The sequence below is a fragment of the Rhinolophus sinicus genome, linkage group LG13 (assembly GCF_036562045.2).
Source record: "Rhinolophus sinicus isolate RSC01 linkage group LG13, ASM3656204v1, whole genome shotgun sequence".
Classification (NCBI taxonomy): domain Eukaryota; kingdom Metazoa; phylum Chordata; class Mammalia; order Chiroptera; family Rhinolophidae; genus Rhinolophus; species Rhinolophus sinicus.
This window is the reverse complement of record NC_133762.1, coordinates 34,945,486-34,964,500: the sequence shown is the minus strand read 5'-3', so window position 1 is coordinate 34,964,500 and position 19,015 is coordinate 34,945,486. Positions and strand designations below refer to the sequence as shown.

Genomic DNA, 19,015 nt, shown 5'->3' with positions numbered 1-19,015 from the left:
CCACGAAAAATAATGAAGTACTAATAACTGCTTCAATCTGGATGAGCCTTGAAACCATGCTAAGTGAAAGAAGCTAGACACAAACAGTCACATATTGTATGAGTCCATTTATATGAAATACCCAGAACAGGTAAATCTGTAGACACAGAATGTAGCTTGGTGCTTGCCAGGGACTGGGGGAAGGGAGAATTGGGAAGAAACTGCTTTAATGGGTATAGGGTTTTATTTTGGACTGATGGGAATATTTTGGAATTAGATAGAAATAATTGCACATTGTGAAATATACTAAAGGCCACTGAATTGTTCACTTTCAAATAGCTAATTTGTTCTGGGGATTTAATTTCAATAAATTAAAAAATACATATCTGTAAAAAGTATATATATATATATATATATATATATATATATATATAAAATCAGTTACAGCGTTGTAGGACCTAGTAAACATTTAATGTCTATCAGTTGAAGACTGAGTAAATTCTGGTACATCTAAGCAGTGCGGTACTATGTCATTGTTAATAAGAATGGAAAGATGTATACAATATATGATTAAGTTAAAAATAAATTGGAGAATAGTTGTCTTTTAGGGATAGGTGTTATAGGAATTTTAACTTGCTTGTTTAGAATGTTTGAATTTTTGACAAATATGTACTTTTTTTTTTTTTTTAAGGTTTTATTGGGGAAGGGGAACAGTTCTTTATTGGGGAACAGTGTATACTTCCAGGCCTTTTTTCCAAGTCAAGTTGTTGTCCTTTCGATCTTAGTTGTGGAGGGTGCCGTTCAGCTTCAAGTTGTTGTCCTTTCAGTCTTAGTTGTGGAGGGCGCAGCTCAGCTCCAGGTCCAGTTGCCATTGCTAGTTGCAGGGGGCGCTGCCCACCATCCCTTGTGGGAGTCGAACCTGCAACGTTGTGGTTGAGAGGACGTGCTCCAACCAACTGAGCCATTCGGGAGCTCAGCGGCAGCTCAGCTCAAGGTGCTGTGTTCAATTTTAGTTGCAGGGGGCGCTGCCCACCATCCCTTGCGGGGACTCGAGGAATTGAACTGGCAACCTTGTGGTTGAGAGCCTACTGGCCCATGTGGGAATCGAACGGGCAGCCTTCGGAGTTAGGAGCATGGAGCACCAGTCCGGCCCCAAATATGTACTTTTATAATCAGAAATAAATAGTAGGAAAAGAAAAAGAGAGACTAGGCTCTGGTTTGGGAACCAAATCTTTTATTCCTTTCATCTTATTTAATGTCTGAAGGAAGATGACTCAGTTCTCCCAGCAGGGTGATGGTAGCACCAGCCTTGGCCATTTAACTCGTGATTACTGACCTATTGCATTAATCTGATTTCAGAAAGTTGCTTCAAAGTCTACCCAGCAATCTACTTATGTAGATTCTACAATATTTCTTTGGTCTTGGAGTAAGAAAATGAATAGGCAGTCAAGTCAACTTCAAATAGACGTTAGTCAAATGAAATCCTGTTCTCCCTATGAGTTTTATCTCTTTCAAACCTAATTTAGTCTCAGTATTCTATATGTGATGCCTTTAGGAACAAAACCCATTTTCTGAGGTGGGTGAACCTGTGCTCCCTCCCTATTCTGTGCCCACAGAACTTCCTAAGAGTCCTGTTGCCCAGGTTGCCATCTCTCTAACCGTGATGACCTGCGTAATGTAATGGTCTTTGTCGCATCTTTCCCGACGAGGTTGTAAATAAGCTCCTTAAAGGTTGAGACTGTTTTATACTTGGAAAAAGAGTGGGATATTTGTGAAGGTGTCCCAATACAGGCGGGGGCGAGTAGATGAAAGGAGGCTTGTCATTCATTAGGGTCTACTTTTTACCTTCCAGCACGATCCAGGCTCTGCAGACAGCATCCCACCTGTCCCAGCATGCTGACCTGAGGAGCATTGTGGAGGAGATTGAGGTGGGAATTTATTTTGCCAAAGGAATTTCCCAGCTCCTGTCTTTGAAACCCTTTAGAAGAGCCTTGCCCCCAGACAGGCATCATTTGTTAAAGCCAATTCCATTTCTTTTCATATCCATGGCACACTTAGGTTGTTTGTATCATAGCAGTGTGTCCTGTTAGGAGTACGTCTTAGGCCAGTGTAGTTACACCATCAGTCAGGCAACAAACTATTTTTCCAGGCTTTGGTAGGTACAGTCTCATAGTCTACAGATTTCAGAGCCCAAAAAACTTGAAATTTAAACATTTTTTTCTGCCACTTACTACTTAATAATCTCAGGCAAATGATTTAACTTCTAAGACTCAAATTTCCTTTCATGGTGATTGTAGGAACAAGTGAGGTTCTAACTGCCTAGTACATAATAGGTGCTCAGCAGGTGGTCACTGGGGTTTATTATTACTCCATTCTCTCCTTTGCCCTGGACCTCCTGCCCATCAGAGTCTCCTCTCATGAACGGCATAGCCAGTGATGACAGGAAGTCCTAACAGTGCCATCACTGGGTGCCCCACGGACACATTAGCTGCCTCACCCTGTTGCCCAGGAGAGCAGGATGACTCTCTCCATCCTTAGGTCATTGGGTAAGAAAGAGAAATGCTCTGCTCTAGGTTGTATCCATATGGATGGCTGTGGAATCCATCTGTGCCACGCCGCCTCCTGGGCGCTCTGCAGCCTGGCCCACTGGCCTTCTGCCCAGAGCAGCTGCTGCCTTCAGTGCCATGACTCCTGGGCTTGGGCTTGAGTACAGGGGGTCAGGGAAGGAGCGCTTGCAGCGCTGCAGAAGGTACTGTTCTCTTCAAATGCCTGTACGATACACTCTACTCTCTGCCTAAGAACCTTTTTTTGAGAAATGCTAAGTGAGGTGCTCTCCAGATTGAGAGTGAGATTTCTCAAAACCATCTGCACTTGGGTGACAGTGGTTTGTGCATCTCCTTTCTGTTCTCACCTGACCTCCAACATGCTTCCATTTTGTTTGTAACAGGACCTTGTTGCTCGCCTGGATGAACTGGGAGGTGTATACCTCCAGTTTGAAGAAGGACTGGAAACAACAGCGTTATTTGTGGCTGCCACCTACAAGCTCATGGACCACGTGGGGACTGAGCCATCCATTAAGGAGGTGCCTGTCTTATAATTCTCAGGCGTGAATCCCAAAGGGGTTGTTTGGCTTTATCTGCTGAGGACAGCTTTTATCAGAGAAGGCTACTCAGTTAGTCTTGGGTATAGTCACTCAGTGCTTCGGGTTAGGCGTTGAGAATGAGAGATAGAAAAATGGAATGCTTGTCCTCAAGGGACTGGTTGCCAGGGGGATAGACATGTAAACAAATTGTTACACTTGCTTTAAACGGGGTACGAACATGTCACGAGGTAGTGGCAAGAAGGCCAAGTGCAGTACCCTTATGTCTCCTCCCTTTTCTGATACTCCTCACTGCTCGTCTCATGAATGCGTCCCACGTTGGTGGCCCATGCCTATCGTCTCTCTCTCTCGAGAAGTGCCCTCTCCTACAAACTTGCCTGTCCTCTTCCCTCCCCACTCAAACTCAGCAATGGCTAAATCTTAGCTCATCTTTACTGATTGACATAGTTCACCGAGAGGCGTGTGTGTCTACCAGCCATCCACCAAGAGTTAATTTGTTTTTCTTTTTCTTTTTCAAGAGGAGCTTGTTAACCTGAAAGAACCTTTAGTTGGAATGTGTGTGGGAAGTCTTGAGTAGGACCCTCTTTATACCCCTTGTTTGTGAGAAGGTTACCAACCCTTAATCTAAAGGACTTAAAGTACAAACCCCTATTGTTTTGATTTTAAGAGGAGAGACTTGGGTTCCAATTAGAACTTTCATTTCTTTTCTGCATTGAGTTCTGTGCCGAGTTTCTTCAAGTAAACAGTAAATAATTATCTGTCTTGGATAATTTGAATGAATTTCATATTTTCTACAGAGGATATGATCTAATAATTTTTTCACGTATTGGCATGCTAATTTAGTCTTTTCCTTCAGCCTAAGTGTAGGAGGTCTACAGAGACACTCTTTTAACTTCCGTTTTGGATTAAAGTGCAGGAATGTGGGTCTCAGGATACAAGTCATTTAGGGACTCTTTCATACACAGTACAGTGGATAAATTGGCCATATTCTTCATATACAACTTAAACTTTTTCTTACTTTATTCCCAAACTTGTACTAAACAGGTATTTGGCAGGAGTAATTTTGCTGTCACTGCTTTTGACATAACCATTCTGGTGTCAACAGCCTAGTGATGGAAAAATGTAATTGGTACAATTAAAGAAAATTATTTCATGTCGACTGTGAATAACACTGTCGGGAACAAGGGAGCTTTTTTGTTAGATGGTAGATTTTAAAAAACAAAGCTGATTGGAGTGGAAAATGTTTCCTCCTAAGCAAACAACCTCCAGAATTTTAATAGTGCCTTTTCGGTTCTACTTTTTTTTAAAAATTGCTTTCTGTTTTTTCCTTTAAGCAACCCATTAGTTCTTAATGGAGAGTTACTTTAGTTTCTTTCTAATGTACATTTTGGCTCTAAGGTTTTGTCCTGTAAATACAGACTTGCTTAGACGTGGGCTGGAGGGAAGGTAGCTTAACTGGGAGGGGGAAGGGAATCTGGAAAGAGCCCATTTTATTGTGGAAGGACTTTGGAGACAGACTTATGTGTGAATTTTGGTCTTGTCTCCCCTCCTCCCCGCCATTATAACTAGTAGAAGTTACTTCATGTTCTTTAGCCTTAGTTTCTTCATTTGAAAAACATGGATAATACCAGTCTTCTCAGGGTTTTTATCAAGATTTGTATTAATACACGTAAAGCGCCTACGTATCAGTGCCTGGCATGTATATTGAACAAATGGTTCCTGGTATATGTATTTTATAATATACTTTCATATCTCAGTTATCTAGAAGTACCTTGCGTTTGTATAGTTAGCATTCAATAAATAAATGGTTGACAAATAAATGCATGCATTTCAGTGTGTACTGGAAGATGGAAGAAAAAACAACCAAATCCGAGTTTTAAGCTTAAATGCAAAATGTTTCCTTTTTTCCTCCTCTATTAACTTGGATTAATGGCTATAAGACCTTCCGTTTGAGCACCTAGAAACAGAAGGAATGACTTGAGCCAGGTAGGCGGGGACGATCTCCAGCTGTGTTTGCCTGTCTTTCAGGACCAGGTCATCCAGCTCACGAATGCAATCTTCAGCAAGAAGAACTTGGACTCGCTCTCAGAAGCCTTCAGCGTGGCCTCTGCTGCCGCTGCGCTCTCCCAGAATCGCTACCACGTGCCAGTTGTGGTTGTGTCCGAGGGCTCACCTTCCGACACTCATGAACAAGCCATCCTGCGGGTATGACCTCTGTGCCCCAATGTGCCACCCAGGTTGTCGTTTTCAGTGTAGGGCTTTCAGAAATCACAGACTGCTCTACAGCCATTTGTCACCCATGAGGACATGCCCATGAGTATAGAACAAGGCTCATTTCCTGTAGCCTAGAAATGGGGACATGACCACTGGGTGAACTAGTCACAGAACCCTTCACAATCTCAAAAACAGCTCTTTTTTTTCCCCCAGAGAATTTTAAATAGGCTTTCAACAAATGAAGTGCAAGAAAATTGCATTTCTGGGTTCGTAACTCCAGATGTATAGAGAAATCTTGCTTCTAAAATGCATGTTTCAGTACCAAAACTTTCTAAATATGTATTAAGACAGCTTTTTAAATTCCCAAGTGATTTTGGTGCTTATGGTTGTTAAAATAAATACCAGGTCGGAATCTTTCTGCCTCTTCATAGCATAGCTCTCCCTCTCACTCAGCAGTAAGCATAGACTTGTCTTTTGTGTTAACTTTTTGAACAGAGCAAACGCGCAATTTGAGAGATTTCATCTCAAATGAGGCTTTTGATGCTGTTATTTGGAAACCACTGATAAATTAAGACCTTCATAAGAAATTAAACATTTTATGTCTAAACCTTAGGGGTTCCACTTAGAACAGTTCCGTCTGTCCCATCAGTTCTACTTTGGTGGCCCTTGCAGATATTCTCCTGAGGAGGTGCCCTGTACTTCAAAATTGCCTCTCTTCCCCCTGCTTACAACCTACATCTCCTCAGCAAAGACTGGGGTGAGCAAAAACCTAATTAACATAATTCACCTTGAATCGGGGTGCTGAGAGAGCAAAGTAGAAAAAATTGTTGGCTTTGAAGCTAGGTAGGCTGGAGTGTCTATCTCAGACGATTGATGGGAAGATATATGTAAAGGGCCTAGCCTGGTATCTGGTAAATAGTTGACTTTCAACAAATGACAGTTATTAATGTTATCCACATTTCTTCAGCTTTCCCATTACCCATATCTTCTTGAAGTATTTCTCTTGCTAACATTTTTCTTTTTTTAAGATACTTCAGTAGAATGGATAGCACAGGGATTAGAAAGAAGGGAACATAACTGTGGTCTGGGGCCAGTCATTCTCTTCCCCTGGGCTCTTGTTTCCTTGTCTGAAAAGTAGGGTCATTGGACAAGATCATCTGGAAGATCCTCTCCACCTGGAACATTCTATCATCGATCCCATTCCCAGTCTAACTGTTTTCCTATTTTTGATCTCTGATAGGCAATAAGCCAAAGGTTAGTGAAGATGTCCTAAAATGAGGTGTTGCTTCTCCTGCAGAGCTCACTCCCTATGGATAAAGCACCCCAGAACAAAATTCTGTACTCCCGCAGCCTTTGTGGCTACAGATAATTTTTAAATCTATTTCCAGTTGCAGGTCACTAATGTTCTGTCCCAGCCTCTGACTCAGGCCACTGTCAAACTAGAACATGCGAAATCTGTTGCTTCCAGAGCCACGGTTCTCCAGAAGACCCCTTTCACCCTTGTAGGGTAAGTCCTAATTCTGATCAGGCGCCAATGTATTATACTTCTTTTGGAAAGTTAGCTTGCAGCCAGTATAACCCAGCTTAATGTGGGTATTACCAAGATCACAGAACCAAATTTACCTACACTGTGGTTAGGTAAACTTGACTTACTGGTATCAAAATCTTATTGCTGTTGCTGTCTTGTCATTGTTATATAAGTAGCCAGTTTTAAATTTAATATTTATTGGGGTTTTTTTCTGATGTATGAATAATACGTGTTTATTGTAGGAAAAATACTGAAAAGCACAAAAAAGAAAATACAAAGCACCTGTAATTCTACCACTCAAAGAGATAACTGCTGTTAACGTTTTGCTATATTTTTTAAGTTGAATTAAAATTATGCTTTAGTTATAACAATGTGTCGTGAACATTTTCCCCATAGGATTAAGTATTCTTCTACAGTCTTATTTTTAATGGCTGTAAATTATTGTTTTGTAAATTCTTTAAAAATTAGAGGTCAATTTTATGTGAAACATTGTTAAATGTTAAATTAGTAAGTTAACAAGATCAGGAACTTCGAGTTTTAGAAAATGTATTTCTTAGACAGTCAAAGATATAGGCAATATGTGAAATTAGAAAGCAAAATCATTTTTAGGAATGATCAGTGGAATGGTAAAAGACATTGGGGATTTTATGATGTAGTTCGAGTTAAGAATTCACTTCTTCTTTTTCTTAACGTAATCGAGATCATACTATAGACTCACCTGATTCACATTTAATTGTGGGCGGCTACCCCAAGGAGGTGGGATTTTGGGGGCTGAGAGGGGAAACAAAGGGAAAAGAAGACTTTGTAGTCTTGAAAGAAGTCATTTTAGATGATTTTGAAGTTTTTCCCACATTATAATCAAAAGTGAAGAGGTGTCGGCCTGGCCTGTTTTAAGGAGTGTCTCCCGTTGCAGCCCGTTTGTTATAGACATGACTTTCCCATATGAGTGCTTGCTAACCCTGCTCATTATTCACAGGGATATTTTTGAACTAAACTTCATGAATGCAAAGTTTTCCAGTGGTTATTACGACTTCTCTGTCAAAGTTGAGGGTGACAACCGTTACATTGCAAATAACGTAGAGGTAAGTGCTTTTCTTGTCATTCCTGTTGCCATGTTACTCTAGCCAAGGCAATGACCACATAGGCACATGGCATTAATTGTCTGGTGTTTTGACTTCACTTTATAACCGAGTTAATGTGAATATGTTGGAAGAGGGATAGGTTCAAAATGCTGTTTCACAGACTTAGCCAAGAACTTGATCATAGCGAGTTTTATTTTATAAATTACTCATTTTCCATTGTAAGTTAGCATTACTATTCTACATAAAATTTAAGAAGTAGAAAAGATAAAAATCACCCACAATTCCACTGAGGCATACATATTCTTAAAATGTTTTCTCTGGTGGGCCTTGATAGGTTTAGAAAGGTGCTTGATGCTAAGTAGGCAAGGAAAAGCATCAAATGACAGTGCTGTAGTTAGGCTCTCTGGGTAAAGAACAAAAGAAAATTGGTAATCTTTCGTCATGAACTGTGTTTCAGATGTTTAACTGACTCTAGTGGTGTTGAAGATGCAAGTGGTTTTAAGCATGGAAGGCTATGCCTCCTTTATCTGATACTTTGTGGGAATGAGGTATTTCACATGCGTGGTTTTCTCAGCTAATTGAAGTTTACCCTTTCAGGCACTGTGGCTTTCATTTTAACCTTTTTGGATAGACGTTTAAGGTGAATTACACCTTTTCCTACTTTCTTAAACTATGGGGTATAGTTCAGCCTTTTCTTATTCTGAATTAGGATGATGAGTGTGAACCTTTTCGCGAATGCCTATGACATGGAAGCACAGGTCTGTGTGCTTCTGCGTACATTATTTTGTTCTTACAGCAACCCCAAGAGATGGGTGGAGTCACTTCATCGCATAGATGAGGCTCAGATGGGTAGAGTCACTTGTCCAAGGTCATCCAGCCTGTGCTTGGGTGGATCCCTGCACTATACGTTTAGTGTTCCCTGGTGAACAGAGAGCTAGTAGCCTAAACGCTGCAGAGCCATGTGCAGCTCCAGTAGCCGGGCTTTTTACAGCATTACTTTCTCCTTTCAGCTGTCGTTTCTCAGTGTTTCTGCCCCTGTGTCTTTGCTCCATCTGTCTACTTGACAACGTCGTCATGCACTCTGTTGGGTCAGGAGAACTTGGAGTAGTGCTGTACCTTTCCTGAATAATTAAATATGTGCTGTTTTTGAGAACTCTTTTCTTCACTATCAAATGTCATTTTCTACTCACTTCTTTTTTTTTAATCAAATGTTTTCATTTTGAAATAATTTCTATATTAAGTTGCAACAATAGTCTGAAGAAATCCCATATACATTTTACCTAGCTTCCCCTATTGTTAACATCTTCTATAATAAATCTATTTATCAATACCAGGAAATTAACACTGATACAGTATTACTAACTAGCCCATACTAGACTTTAATTCAAATTCCACTAGTTATCCTACTAATGTCCGTTTTCTGGTCCAGGATTCAACCTAGGATCCCATAGTCCTTTAGCTGGCATGTCCCTTTAGCCTCCTCCAGTTGAGGATAGTTTCTCTTTCGTGACCTCAACACTTTTGAAGGATATTGGCCAGTCCTTTGTAGCATGTTCCCCCTCAACTTTGGGTTTGTCTGAAGTTTCCTCATGTCATGCATTTTTTGCAAAAATGCTCCAAAAGTGACGCTCGGCCCTTGTCAGTGCATCCTGTTGGGAAGTATATGGTGTTGATATGTCTCAGTGCTGGTGATGTTAACCTTGATCACTTGGTTAAGGCGGTGTCTGCTGGGTTTCTCCACTGGCAAGTTGCTGTTTCTCTGCTTTGTAATTAAGTATCTGGTGGAGGAATACTTTTGAGACTCTGCAAGTATCCTGATGCTCTTGCTTGCAACAGTTATTAATATGGTATCTGTCAAAAGATGATTTTCTCTTTCTTTCATTCCTTCTACATTCATTAATTGGAATTCTACTGTAAGAAAAAGCTGTCCCTTTCTCCCCCCTCCATTTATTCAATTATTTATAACACTTTAGACTCACAGGTATTCATTTTATTCTGTAGGTTATGATGCATTACTATCATTTACTTTGTTGCTCATCTTATCCCAGATTTAGCCTTTGGAGAGCTCCTCAAGTTGGCTTCTGGGACACTCACTGTTTTTAATGAAAGGACAAGGCAGCTGGAAAGTTTGACCTTTTCAAAAGTGGGACATTACTTAACATAGGTAGATTACACACGTATATTTAAAGTTGGGCAGAAAGGAAGGTAATATTCTGCCACTCTAGTTTCTGCCTTTTCTCTACCTTATGGCTGACCTTTTTGGGCCTGAGACATCTGATCCTAGTACATTCCCTAACACAAAATGTGGGTAGGAACTATTGTGTGTACCTTTAAAATCTAGATTCTTTTGATTTTAGTTTCCTTCCTGAGGGATCCTTATTTGCAACTGAACGCATTTAAAAGGCAAACTTTTTTTTTCCGCCAGAAACCTCTTCTTCCTTCTACGTTTACAATCTTGGTAACAACATCCCCAGTTTAAGTGCCGTAACCATGTGTCACAGTCATTCTTAACCTCTTCCTTTCCACGTCTGACTTCTGGTCAGTCCCCAAGTCCTTTGAATGTCTTTCGCATGAGCCCTTCGTTCTTCAGTCTCAGTGTCCCTGCTCAGGTAGGGCCCTATGTTCTTTAGATTAATAAGGTAGCTTCTAGCTAGTTTCACTGTCTTCAATCTCTGCCCCTTTCATTTTCATTTTCTATAAGTGCCACTAGAAGGGTAAAATCACATTATTGCTCTGCTTAAACATTTCTTTGGTTCCCTAAGGTCCTCCCCAAGGCACAATCACATGCTTCATTGTGGGTGCATCCCCATCTCCTCAGCTCTAACTGCTCTTGACTGAATGCTGGTCCTTAAATACGCTTTTTTTATTCCCCCCCCTTTCTTCCGCCTCCACCCCTGCTCCCCACTCAGGTTCAAGCCATTGTTTCTCAGTCTAGTGTGTAGGACACAGCTCCCTGGCCCATGCTGGTATGAGCCTTGCGCTCCCACCGGCTGAGGCAGTCGGTCGCCAGTTGGCTCCTCACAGCAGCTCACGGCAGCTGGCTGCTAGCTGCTCATGATGGCTGCTGGTCATAATGACTGCTGGCCACTCATGGCAGCACACGGTAGCCCAGGTCCTGGGAAAGCTGTTGTTCACAATCTTAGCTGTAGGGGGCGCAGCTCACTGGCCCATGTAGGAATTGAACTGGCGACTTCGGTGTTAAAGAGCACAGTGTTCCAACCACCTGAGCCACCAGGCCAGTCCCCAGCCCCCAAATATTCTTTACATGTGCATGCCTTTAGACTTCTCCTCTTGTTTCCTCCACCAAATGCTCTTCCTCTCCGTTGCTCATATGTCGAAGTACTCATCCATAAGGTCAGTTCAAGTGTTGCCCCTACATCTGTGCTTCCATAGAACTGTATTTTTTTAGTATGGACTATTTCAAATATACAGAAAAGAACAGAGAATAATATAATGAAGCCTCATAAACCTACTGGTCACTCATCTCCTTCAAACCCTAATGTTTTGCTGTATTTGCTTTTTGAGGGGTAAGAAATATGGATTGAATTTAAGCTTTCTGTATTTCTTGAACACTTTTTCTTTCTTTCTCCAGATTTGGGGTTTATTGTTCCAATGCCAGTTTTTATATTTCTGCTACACATATAGTATGGATTTTTATGTATATATTACATCATACTGTATGTATCCTTTTGCAATTTGCTTGTTTTCATTCAAATTAATTTTTTGGCAATTAGCCATATTTATACATGTAGAACTAGAGCTATATGCATACATATGGATAATTATAAAGGCAATTATCTTTTACGAATAAATCCATTTTTATTAATTTATTTTCCTATTGTTGATTTTCACGATTATAAACAATGCTGCTGTGAACATTTTAGTACATTTCCTTATGCATGTTTTGTTTATCTAGAGTGAAGGTGTGGGATCCTAGGGTGTGCTCATCTTCCAGCTCTATTAGGTATTGCCAAATTGCTCTTTTCTTCATAATTTCACCAATATTTGGTATTATTAGTTTTTAATAATCTGATGGATATGAAATGGTATCTTGTTTTAATGTTTTCCCGTGGTTACTAGTGAGATTGAGCATCTTTTCTTGTGTTTATTGGCCATTTAAATTTCCTCTTCTGTGAATTGTCATATATCTTTTGTGTTTTTCTTTTATTGGTCTTTTTATTATTGATATTTTAGGACCTATACATATTCTGGGTACTAATCCTTAGTTATAAGCATCAAGTGTCTTCCCCCAATGTTGCCTCATGGTATCTTTTGATGCATAAAAGTTAATTTCAATGAGGCCTAATTTCCAAGTCTTTTTTCCTAGATTATTTGTGCTTTTTGTGTCTTCTTTTAAACATCCTATGCTGCTCCAGGGTCAAAGAGATAGTCTCCAATATCTTCTTCAAACAGTTTTTAAGGGTTTTTTTTGCCTTATATTTCGGGCTTCAGTCTACTTAAAGTTTATTTTTTTGCCATAGTATTTTACACCTGTCTATAATTGTTTTTATTGCATTATATTACCATTGTTTGCTTATATATTGCTCTTTCATTTGGTTGGGAACTCTCTGTAGGTGGAGACCAAATTTATTTTTCAGTGCTTAGTTTCCATCTCAGACCACTAAGAAGAAAAAAAGGATGGAAGGGGCTAAAGATGTTTTCTCACATTCCCTTATAACTGTGGTAATTCATCATCCACAGTTGAGCCTTTTACCTTATACAAAGTAGATTGACTTTTTAAAAATAGCTTTATTGAGTATATAATTCACATACCATAATATTTACCCATTAAAAATAAACAGTTTTAGTATATTTACAGAGTTGTGCAGCCATCACTATTATTTTATTCCAGAGCACGTTTATCACCCCAAAAAGCAACCTCGGGTCTACTAATAGATACTCCTAATTCTATATGGATATGTTCTTCTCCCATTTCTGGCAACTGCTAATCTACTTTTTGTCTCCATGATTTGCCTGGGATCATTTCATTTGCCCATATGAAATGTTTGGAACATTTCATATAAATGGAATCATACAACATGTAGCCTTTTGTGTCTGGCCTTTTTTATTTATTTTTAAGGTTTAGGTTATAGCATGTGTCAGTACTTTGTTCCTTTTTATGGCTGAATAATATTCCATTGTATGGATACATCACATTTTATTCATTCATCAGTTGATGGGCATTGGGGCATTTCTACTATTTGGCTATTATAAATAATACTGCTGTGAACATTCATGTACACGTTTTTGTTTAAACATCTGTTTTCAATTTTTTCAGGTATGGAATTGCTGGGTCATATGATAACTCTATGTTTAACTTTTTGAAGAACTGACAAACTGTTTTTCAAAGAAGGTGCATCATTTTATATGCCCTCTAGCAATGTGTGAAGGTTCCAATTTCTCTACATCCTTACCAGCACTCATTATTATCTTTCTTTTTCATTCTGGCCATCCTGAGTATGAAGTGGTATCTCACTGTGATTTTTGTTTGCATTCCCCTGATGGCTAATGACACTGAGCATCTTTTCACGTGCTAACTGGTCATTTGTATATCTTCTTTGAGGGAATGTCTATTTAGATCTTTTTCCCATTAAATTTTTTTTGGTCTTTTTATTTTTTCCCAATTTTTCTAATTACATGTTTTGTTTTTTTATGTTCTTGAGTTATAAGAATTCTTTATATAATCTGGGTACAAGTTCCATATGAGATACATGATTTGCAAATATTTTCTCCTAGTCTGTAGGTTCTTTTTGTCCCTTGTTTTCTTTTGAAGCACGAAGGGTTTTAATTTTGATGAAGTTCAGTTTCTTTATTTTTCTTTCATTGCTTATGCTTTGTTATATCTAAGTAACCACTACATAATCCAAGGGTATGAAGATTTCCTCCTATGTTTTCTTGTAAGGAATTTATAGTTTTAGCTCTTAGACTTAGGTTTCTGACCCATTTTGAGTTTTTGTATACAGTGTGAGGTAGGGGTCTGACATCCTTCTTTTGCATGTGGACAACTGGTTGTCCCAGCACCAGTTGTTGAAAAGACTGTTCTTTCCCTGTTGGATTGTCTTGGCGTCCTTGCCAAAAATCAGTTGCCCATAAATGTAAGGGTTAATTTCTAGACTTGCAATTCTGTTTCATTTGTCTGTGTTTTTATCCTTATACCCTGTCTTGATTACTGTAACAACTTGGCTTTCTGTGCAAACATCAAACCTGGTGTTTGTCCAAGTGTTTCTGTGGTTGTTGGAAAAATCAGCCGTTTCTGCTATTTTGTACTTAATAGTTGTTATTCGTGCAATGATAATAAGCCCCCATTGAGGCCATTGCCGTCCTTTTTCTTCCCAGTGATGGAGTAAACATTATAAAATCTCCTCTCTCCATTACGTTAGAGCTTTATGTGTGTGTGTTTACACAAATGGTAGAATCGGGATACATTGAGGAGCCTTACACAGTGCATGCGTCCCCTGACCTCTGTCACATATGCAACTTCACTTTGTAATTTCAGTCCTAGTCACACTTAGCACTTCAGAGCGGGTCAGCAGGCCCTGTTTACTCTCCTGAGAGATGTTTGACCTTGGTCAGCGTGCATTCACAGTGGTCTGCTGTGGAAGGCCTGTAATAGCCCTCATTGACATTGGACTTACTGTCAGGGGAAGCATGGGTTTTAGAAGCTGTCTTTAGCATTAATTGCCCTTAATGTACCATCATTTTTGGCAGTAATGAGCTAAACAGGGGGGTTATTACTCAGCCAAAAGACTGCATTTCCTGGTGTTAAAACATTTTTTGAGGTGTACGTGGCATGCAGCACAGGCCAAAAAAGGAATAGCACGCTTCACTGTAAAACAGGCTTAGCTGCATTTAAAGTGGCTAAACAAGTCCCTTCTCTACTATAAAAACTAATCTTGCAGTGTTTTTTTAAAGGAAGATGCCGCTAACCAACGGGATCCTATTTCGAACTCTTTACAGCAGGGTTTTGAAAAAAATTACAATGATTTTTATATTTCTCAATTTGCTTTAAAAGAGTAGCATAAAAATGCTTTTCTTTTAAATGTTTAGAGAGGCTCATTCGTAGTAAAATTTTAGGAGCAGAAGGACTTGTTTTAAACTGTTCCCTATTTAAGAACAGCCCTATAGTGTTTCCCAGCTTAGGGGGCCCTTTAAAATTAGGGCTGAGAGCAAACCCAAAGGGGCGTGAGTTCACTGCAGTTTGCTCTTTTGTCCTTCCATGTGTCTGTATTGTCTGGGAATGCTTATGGTGTTTTTAGAACAAATGCACAATTGAATCTTGATTAGCAGGCCTTATTATTGTGACCACGTTATTGTTGCAAGTTTATAGTCAAGATTCTAAGTAAAAACCTGAAAGTTGATGGCTTCCTTATCGCTATAATCAGGATACAATGAGGAGCCTTACACAAGTCTTTAAACGTCTGTTTGTATATATCCATCTGCTGAGAGGGAAAGCAATTATTTTTAAAATCATTTATTGAGTGGTACTTTTTAATACAAAAGTATTTATAAAGAAGGAAGTATATGGCACACAATCTCATTGCTCAGATAATCCCTATTTTGAAAAAAAAATAGGAGTAAAATTATAGTTAAAAAAGAAATGCAAGATACAAAAAGATATGTAATGAAATATAAGAGCCTTCTCTCTGCATCCTTCAATTCAGTTCCTTTCCTCAGAGGGAATCCATCACTAACAATTAACTGTGTGCACTTTAAGAAAAAAGAAGGATGCATAATATCAATGAATGTATGCATAGCCTTATTTAGACAAAGGGGATCTGTCTATAGCAATTGTATTCTTTGCTTCCTTTGCTTTTGTCACAAAGAAGAGGCTTCTAGATTTCCCCTTGGGGGTCTATTCAACTTGGTGGACTTCTTGAGGACACACACACAGACACACACACACACACACACACACTTGACAAGCAGTGATGTTAAATATTCATGGCTGTGTATTCAAAAGTAGGAGGGAATATCTTCATATCTGTCTGCAGACACCTACTTTGTTCTTTTTAATTGCTCCATAGTAATTCATGGTGCACATGTACCATTATTTATTTAACTAGCCTCCTGTTTATGGATATTTAGATGGGGCCATGATTTCCAGATCACATTTACAAATTAAATGAATCCTTAAGAGAATGAGTTACAGAAGTAAAGAGGGAAATTAAAATTATCTGGTTAATGTTGATGAAGATTGCAGAAGAATGAACGAACTGTGAAGACAAATGTTTTTTATAGCATGGAATATTGCTAACCTGCTACCCCTCCCCAAACGGGAGGACTGCCTACGCCTTCCGGCTACACATGTCCCACTCCCCAACCAAGGGATCCCCGCAGGTCAAGTTGGGTCACAGCCCTCCTGTGCTTCTGTAGCACATTGTACATCCCTCCTTTAAAGCAGCAGCCTGGTTTCTTATCATTTAACTTTGCTTATGTGCTTCCCTTTAGGACAGGAAGTACATCTTGCCATCTCTGTATATTCCCTGTACGTAGGTGCCCCAGTGGGTGTAGGGAAAGTGGTCTCAGTGGGGTGTCTTGCCAAAAGTCAGTAGCCTGACCAAAGCTCTTTAGCTATTTCTTTGCTTGAACCTGCTATTCGAGTTTTTCTTCAAATTGAAGTGGTGTCAGTGCCTCTCTGGGTTGAGCTTTATATGTAGCAAAGCTTGCTCTGGTTCTAAGCCCTGTATGAGCTGTGAAGCTGTTTGCTCAGCAGGGAGCCCAAAGAGCCAATGGAGAGGCTCTCAGCTCTGTCCTTGGGAGTTTATTCAACTTGAAGGCTGACTTTCCCCCTCCCCCACCACCATAATTCAGCCAGTTGCCTAAACTCAATGACAAGCAATGATACTAAATATAATTTTGCCAATAGGTGGCTGTGTATTCAAAAATAAGAGAGAATCGTATCCTTACAGCTTCTGATTATAAATCTTGTACATTCAAGTTGTTTTGTTTTTAAGCAAAGCAGAACACCCCTATTCAACCTGATAATTGAGGCTGTTGTCACAAAATAATTATTTTGGAGACAGAGGAGAAGGCTGTGAAAAGAAATTACTTGATAGCTATCTTTACCCCTTTTTAATTTTTCTTCTTTGCCCTTGATTTGAGGCTGTCATACCTTGATAGTACATTTTAGAAAAATGCCAAAGCTGTCCTTCAGTTATTTGCCCAGCCCTCTATCTCTATTCCTCGATCCTGACTTAGACTATAAACCAGTGGATTTAGCAAGGATTTCCTTAAGTATTACCTTCAAGCTTATCAAATATTTGGAAGTCTCACAGATGTTTGCACATTAAAAGTGCCTTGGGTTTGCATAATCTGCACATTCAAATTTAGATTTTAAGTAAAAAAATTTCCCATTTAATAGACTTTTAGCATGTTTTCTGCTCTTTTGGGATTTTACACTTATTTTAGTCTAATTTTTTTAAAATGTACTTACTGGCAGTGACTAGCTTCTCTTTGTGAAAATGTTTATAAGGAATGTATGGAATTCAAACACTGTAAGTCAAGTTTGGACTGGTTTATACTTATAAAAACTCCAAATCTCAGTGGCTTAAAACGAGTTTCTTTTCTGCCCTCACTGGGTATCTTAAGTGTGTCACCTGGAAGCTGTGTTTCAGGTTGTCTGTCCTTACTCAGGATCCATGCCTCTCACTCTGCCCATTGACTGTGTCCGTGTCCAAGGAAAAAGAATCACACTCTGACTCTTAAAAGCTTCCTTCCACTTGGAAGTGATACCCTTCATGTCTGCTCTCATTTCATTGGCCACACCTGACTCCAGGTGGGCAGGGAAGTACAGTTCTAGCACATACTCAGACGGAGAACCAGAAGTACTTGGTGAACAGTACAGATGACTGCCATAGCTTCTTAGGTCTTCGTGAGCAGACTTAGTCAGCTTGGCACAGAGTAGGTGCTGCTGGGCAGCTGGAGAGCAAGCTGCCTAAAGACGTGGACTCTGAGTCAGAATGTCTGAGCTTGAGTCCTGGCTCCGGCACTTACTAACGATCTAAACTTGAGCCACTGGCTTCCTCTCTGTAATCTTTCATTTCCTCATCCTAAATAGCACTGCCTTACAGAGTTCTTGTGGGAATTAAATGAGATAGTCTTTATAAAGTCTGTCTTTCACATAGTAAACACTCAATAAAAAAAACATTAGCTGTCATTAGAATTTAGTACTTGTGGATTTAAATTATTTGAAGGTTACTGCGTATGGATGTTTTTCCCCTTATTTATTTTAAAGGACACATGAAAAGATCCACTTTTTTTTTTCTTTTTTCTTTTTAAGTATGTACTATCCAACCAAAGCTGAAGAAGGAATAAGAAATACAGTGTTGCTTTTAGTTTTCAGGAGGGGAGAGATGACAAAACTGACCGGGCTGGGTCAGTTTTACTAAAATCATTGAAGACTCCTTCCTGGCCTAGGATGTTTTCATCAACCTTTAAGAGAAAAATTTGGATGTGTGTATTCCCGGCATACCCACCACTTGACTTGACAGTTTTCTTGTGTGTTTGTAGCTCAGAGTTAAGATCTCCACTGAAGTTGGCATCACAAATGTCGATCTCTCCACTGTGGACAAGGATCAGAGCATTGCGCCCAAAACCACCCGGTAGGTGGGATGCTTCCTGCGCCGGGGGCGCCAGCCTTGAGCTGAGCCCCTACCGATGTCATTTCTGTGTCAGCAGTGATCCAGCTTGCACTCGGAATTAAAGAGGCTGTAGTTCCCCTGGCATGGCAGCGGGGGTGCTGCTTGGCATCCAGGCAGATTCGGGGGTTGTCTATACCAGTGGTCAGTCCTTGAGCAAACTGTGTTACCAGGTGAGATAAATACTGCCTGCAGGTCAGTCAGCTGTGTCACCAAGCACCTTATCAAAACTTTCTCAATGAGGAAGCAGTGTAGTAATTTATATTCTGGTGTAATCTCTCTGTCTTCACAGCCCGGAATTTGCTTTGAGCGGCCTCATGGCAATTCTCTTTGGCCCACAGTGGGTCTGAAAAGAGTTGGACGCCTCATAGGTCCTTAGAACGGAGATGGCAGGCCTAGCATTAGGCCACGTGTCCCTTTCTCAAGTCCGTGGAAGGCATCCCTGATCAGTCATAGCAGTTTTCCTGCTGAACTC

At 39.9% G+C, this 19,015-nt stretch overlaps 1 protein-coding gene across 4 annotated transcripts in view; it reads left to right on the top strand.

Annotated features, from left to right (window-relative positions):
- RPN2 (ribophorin II) overlaps positions 1-19,015 on the top strand; it is a 53,510-nt gene that overhangs the window by 18,394 nt on the left and 16,101 nt on the right. For all 4 annotated transcript variants that reach the window (XM_074318126.1, XM_074318125.1, XM_019750214.2 and 1 more), the window contains exons 5-10: positions 1,832-1,907; positions 2,927-3,061; positions 5,108-5,284; positions 6,682-6,800; positions 7,798-7,903; positions 18,413-18,504. In XM_074318126.1, the coding sequence (XP_074174227.1) occupies positions 1,832-1,907; positions 2,927-3,061; positions 5,108-5,284; positions 6,682-6,800; positions 7,798-7,903; positions 18,413-18,504 (705 nt within the window). The remainder of the gene's footprint in view (positions 1-1,831; positions 1,908-2,926; positions 3,062-5,107; positions 5,285-6,681; positions 6,801-7,797; positions 7,904-18,412; positions 18,505-19,015) is intronic.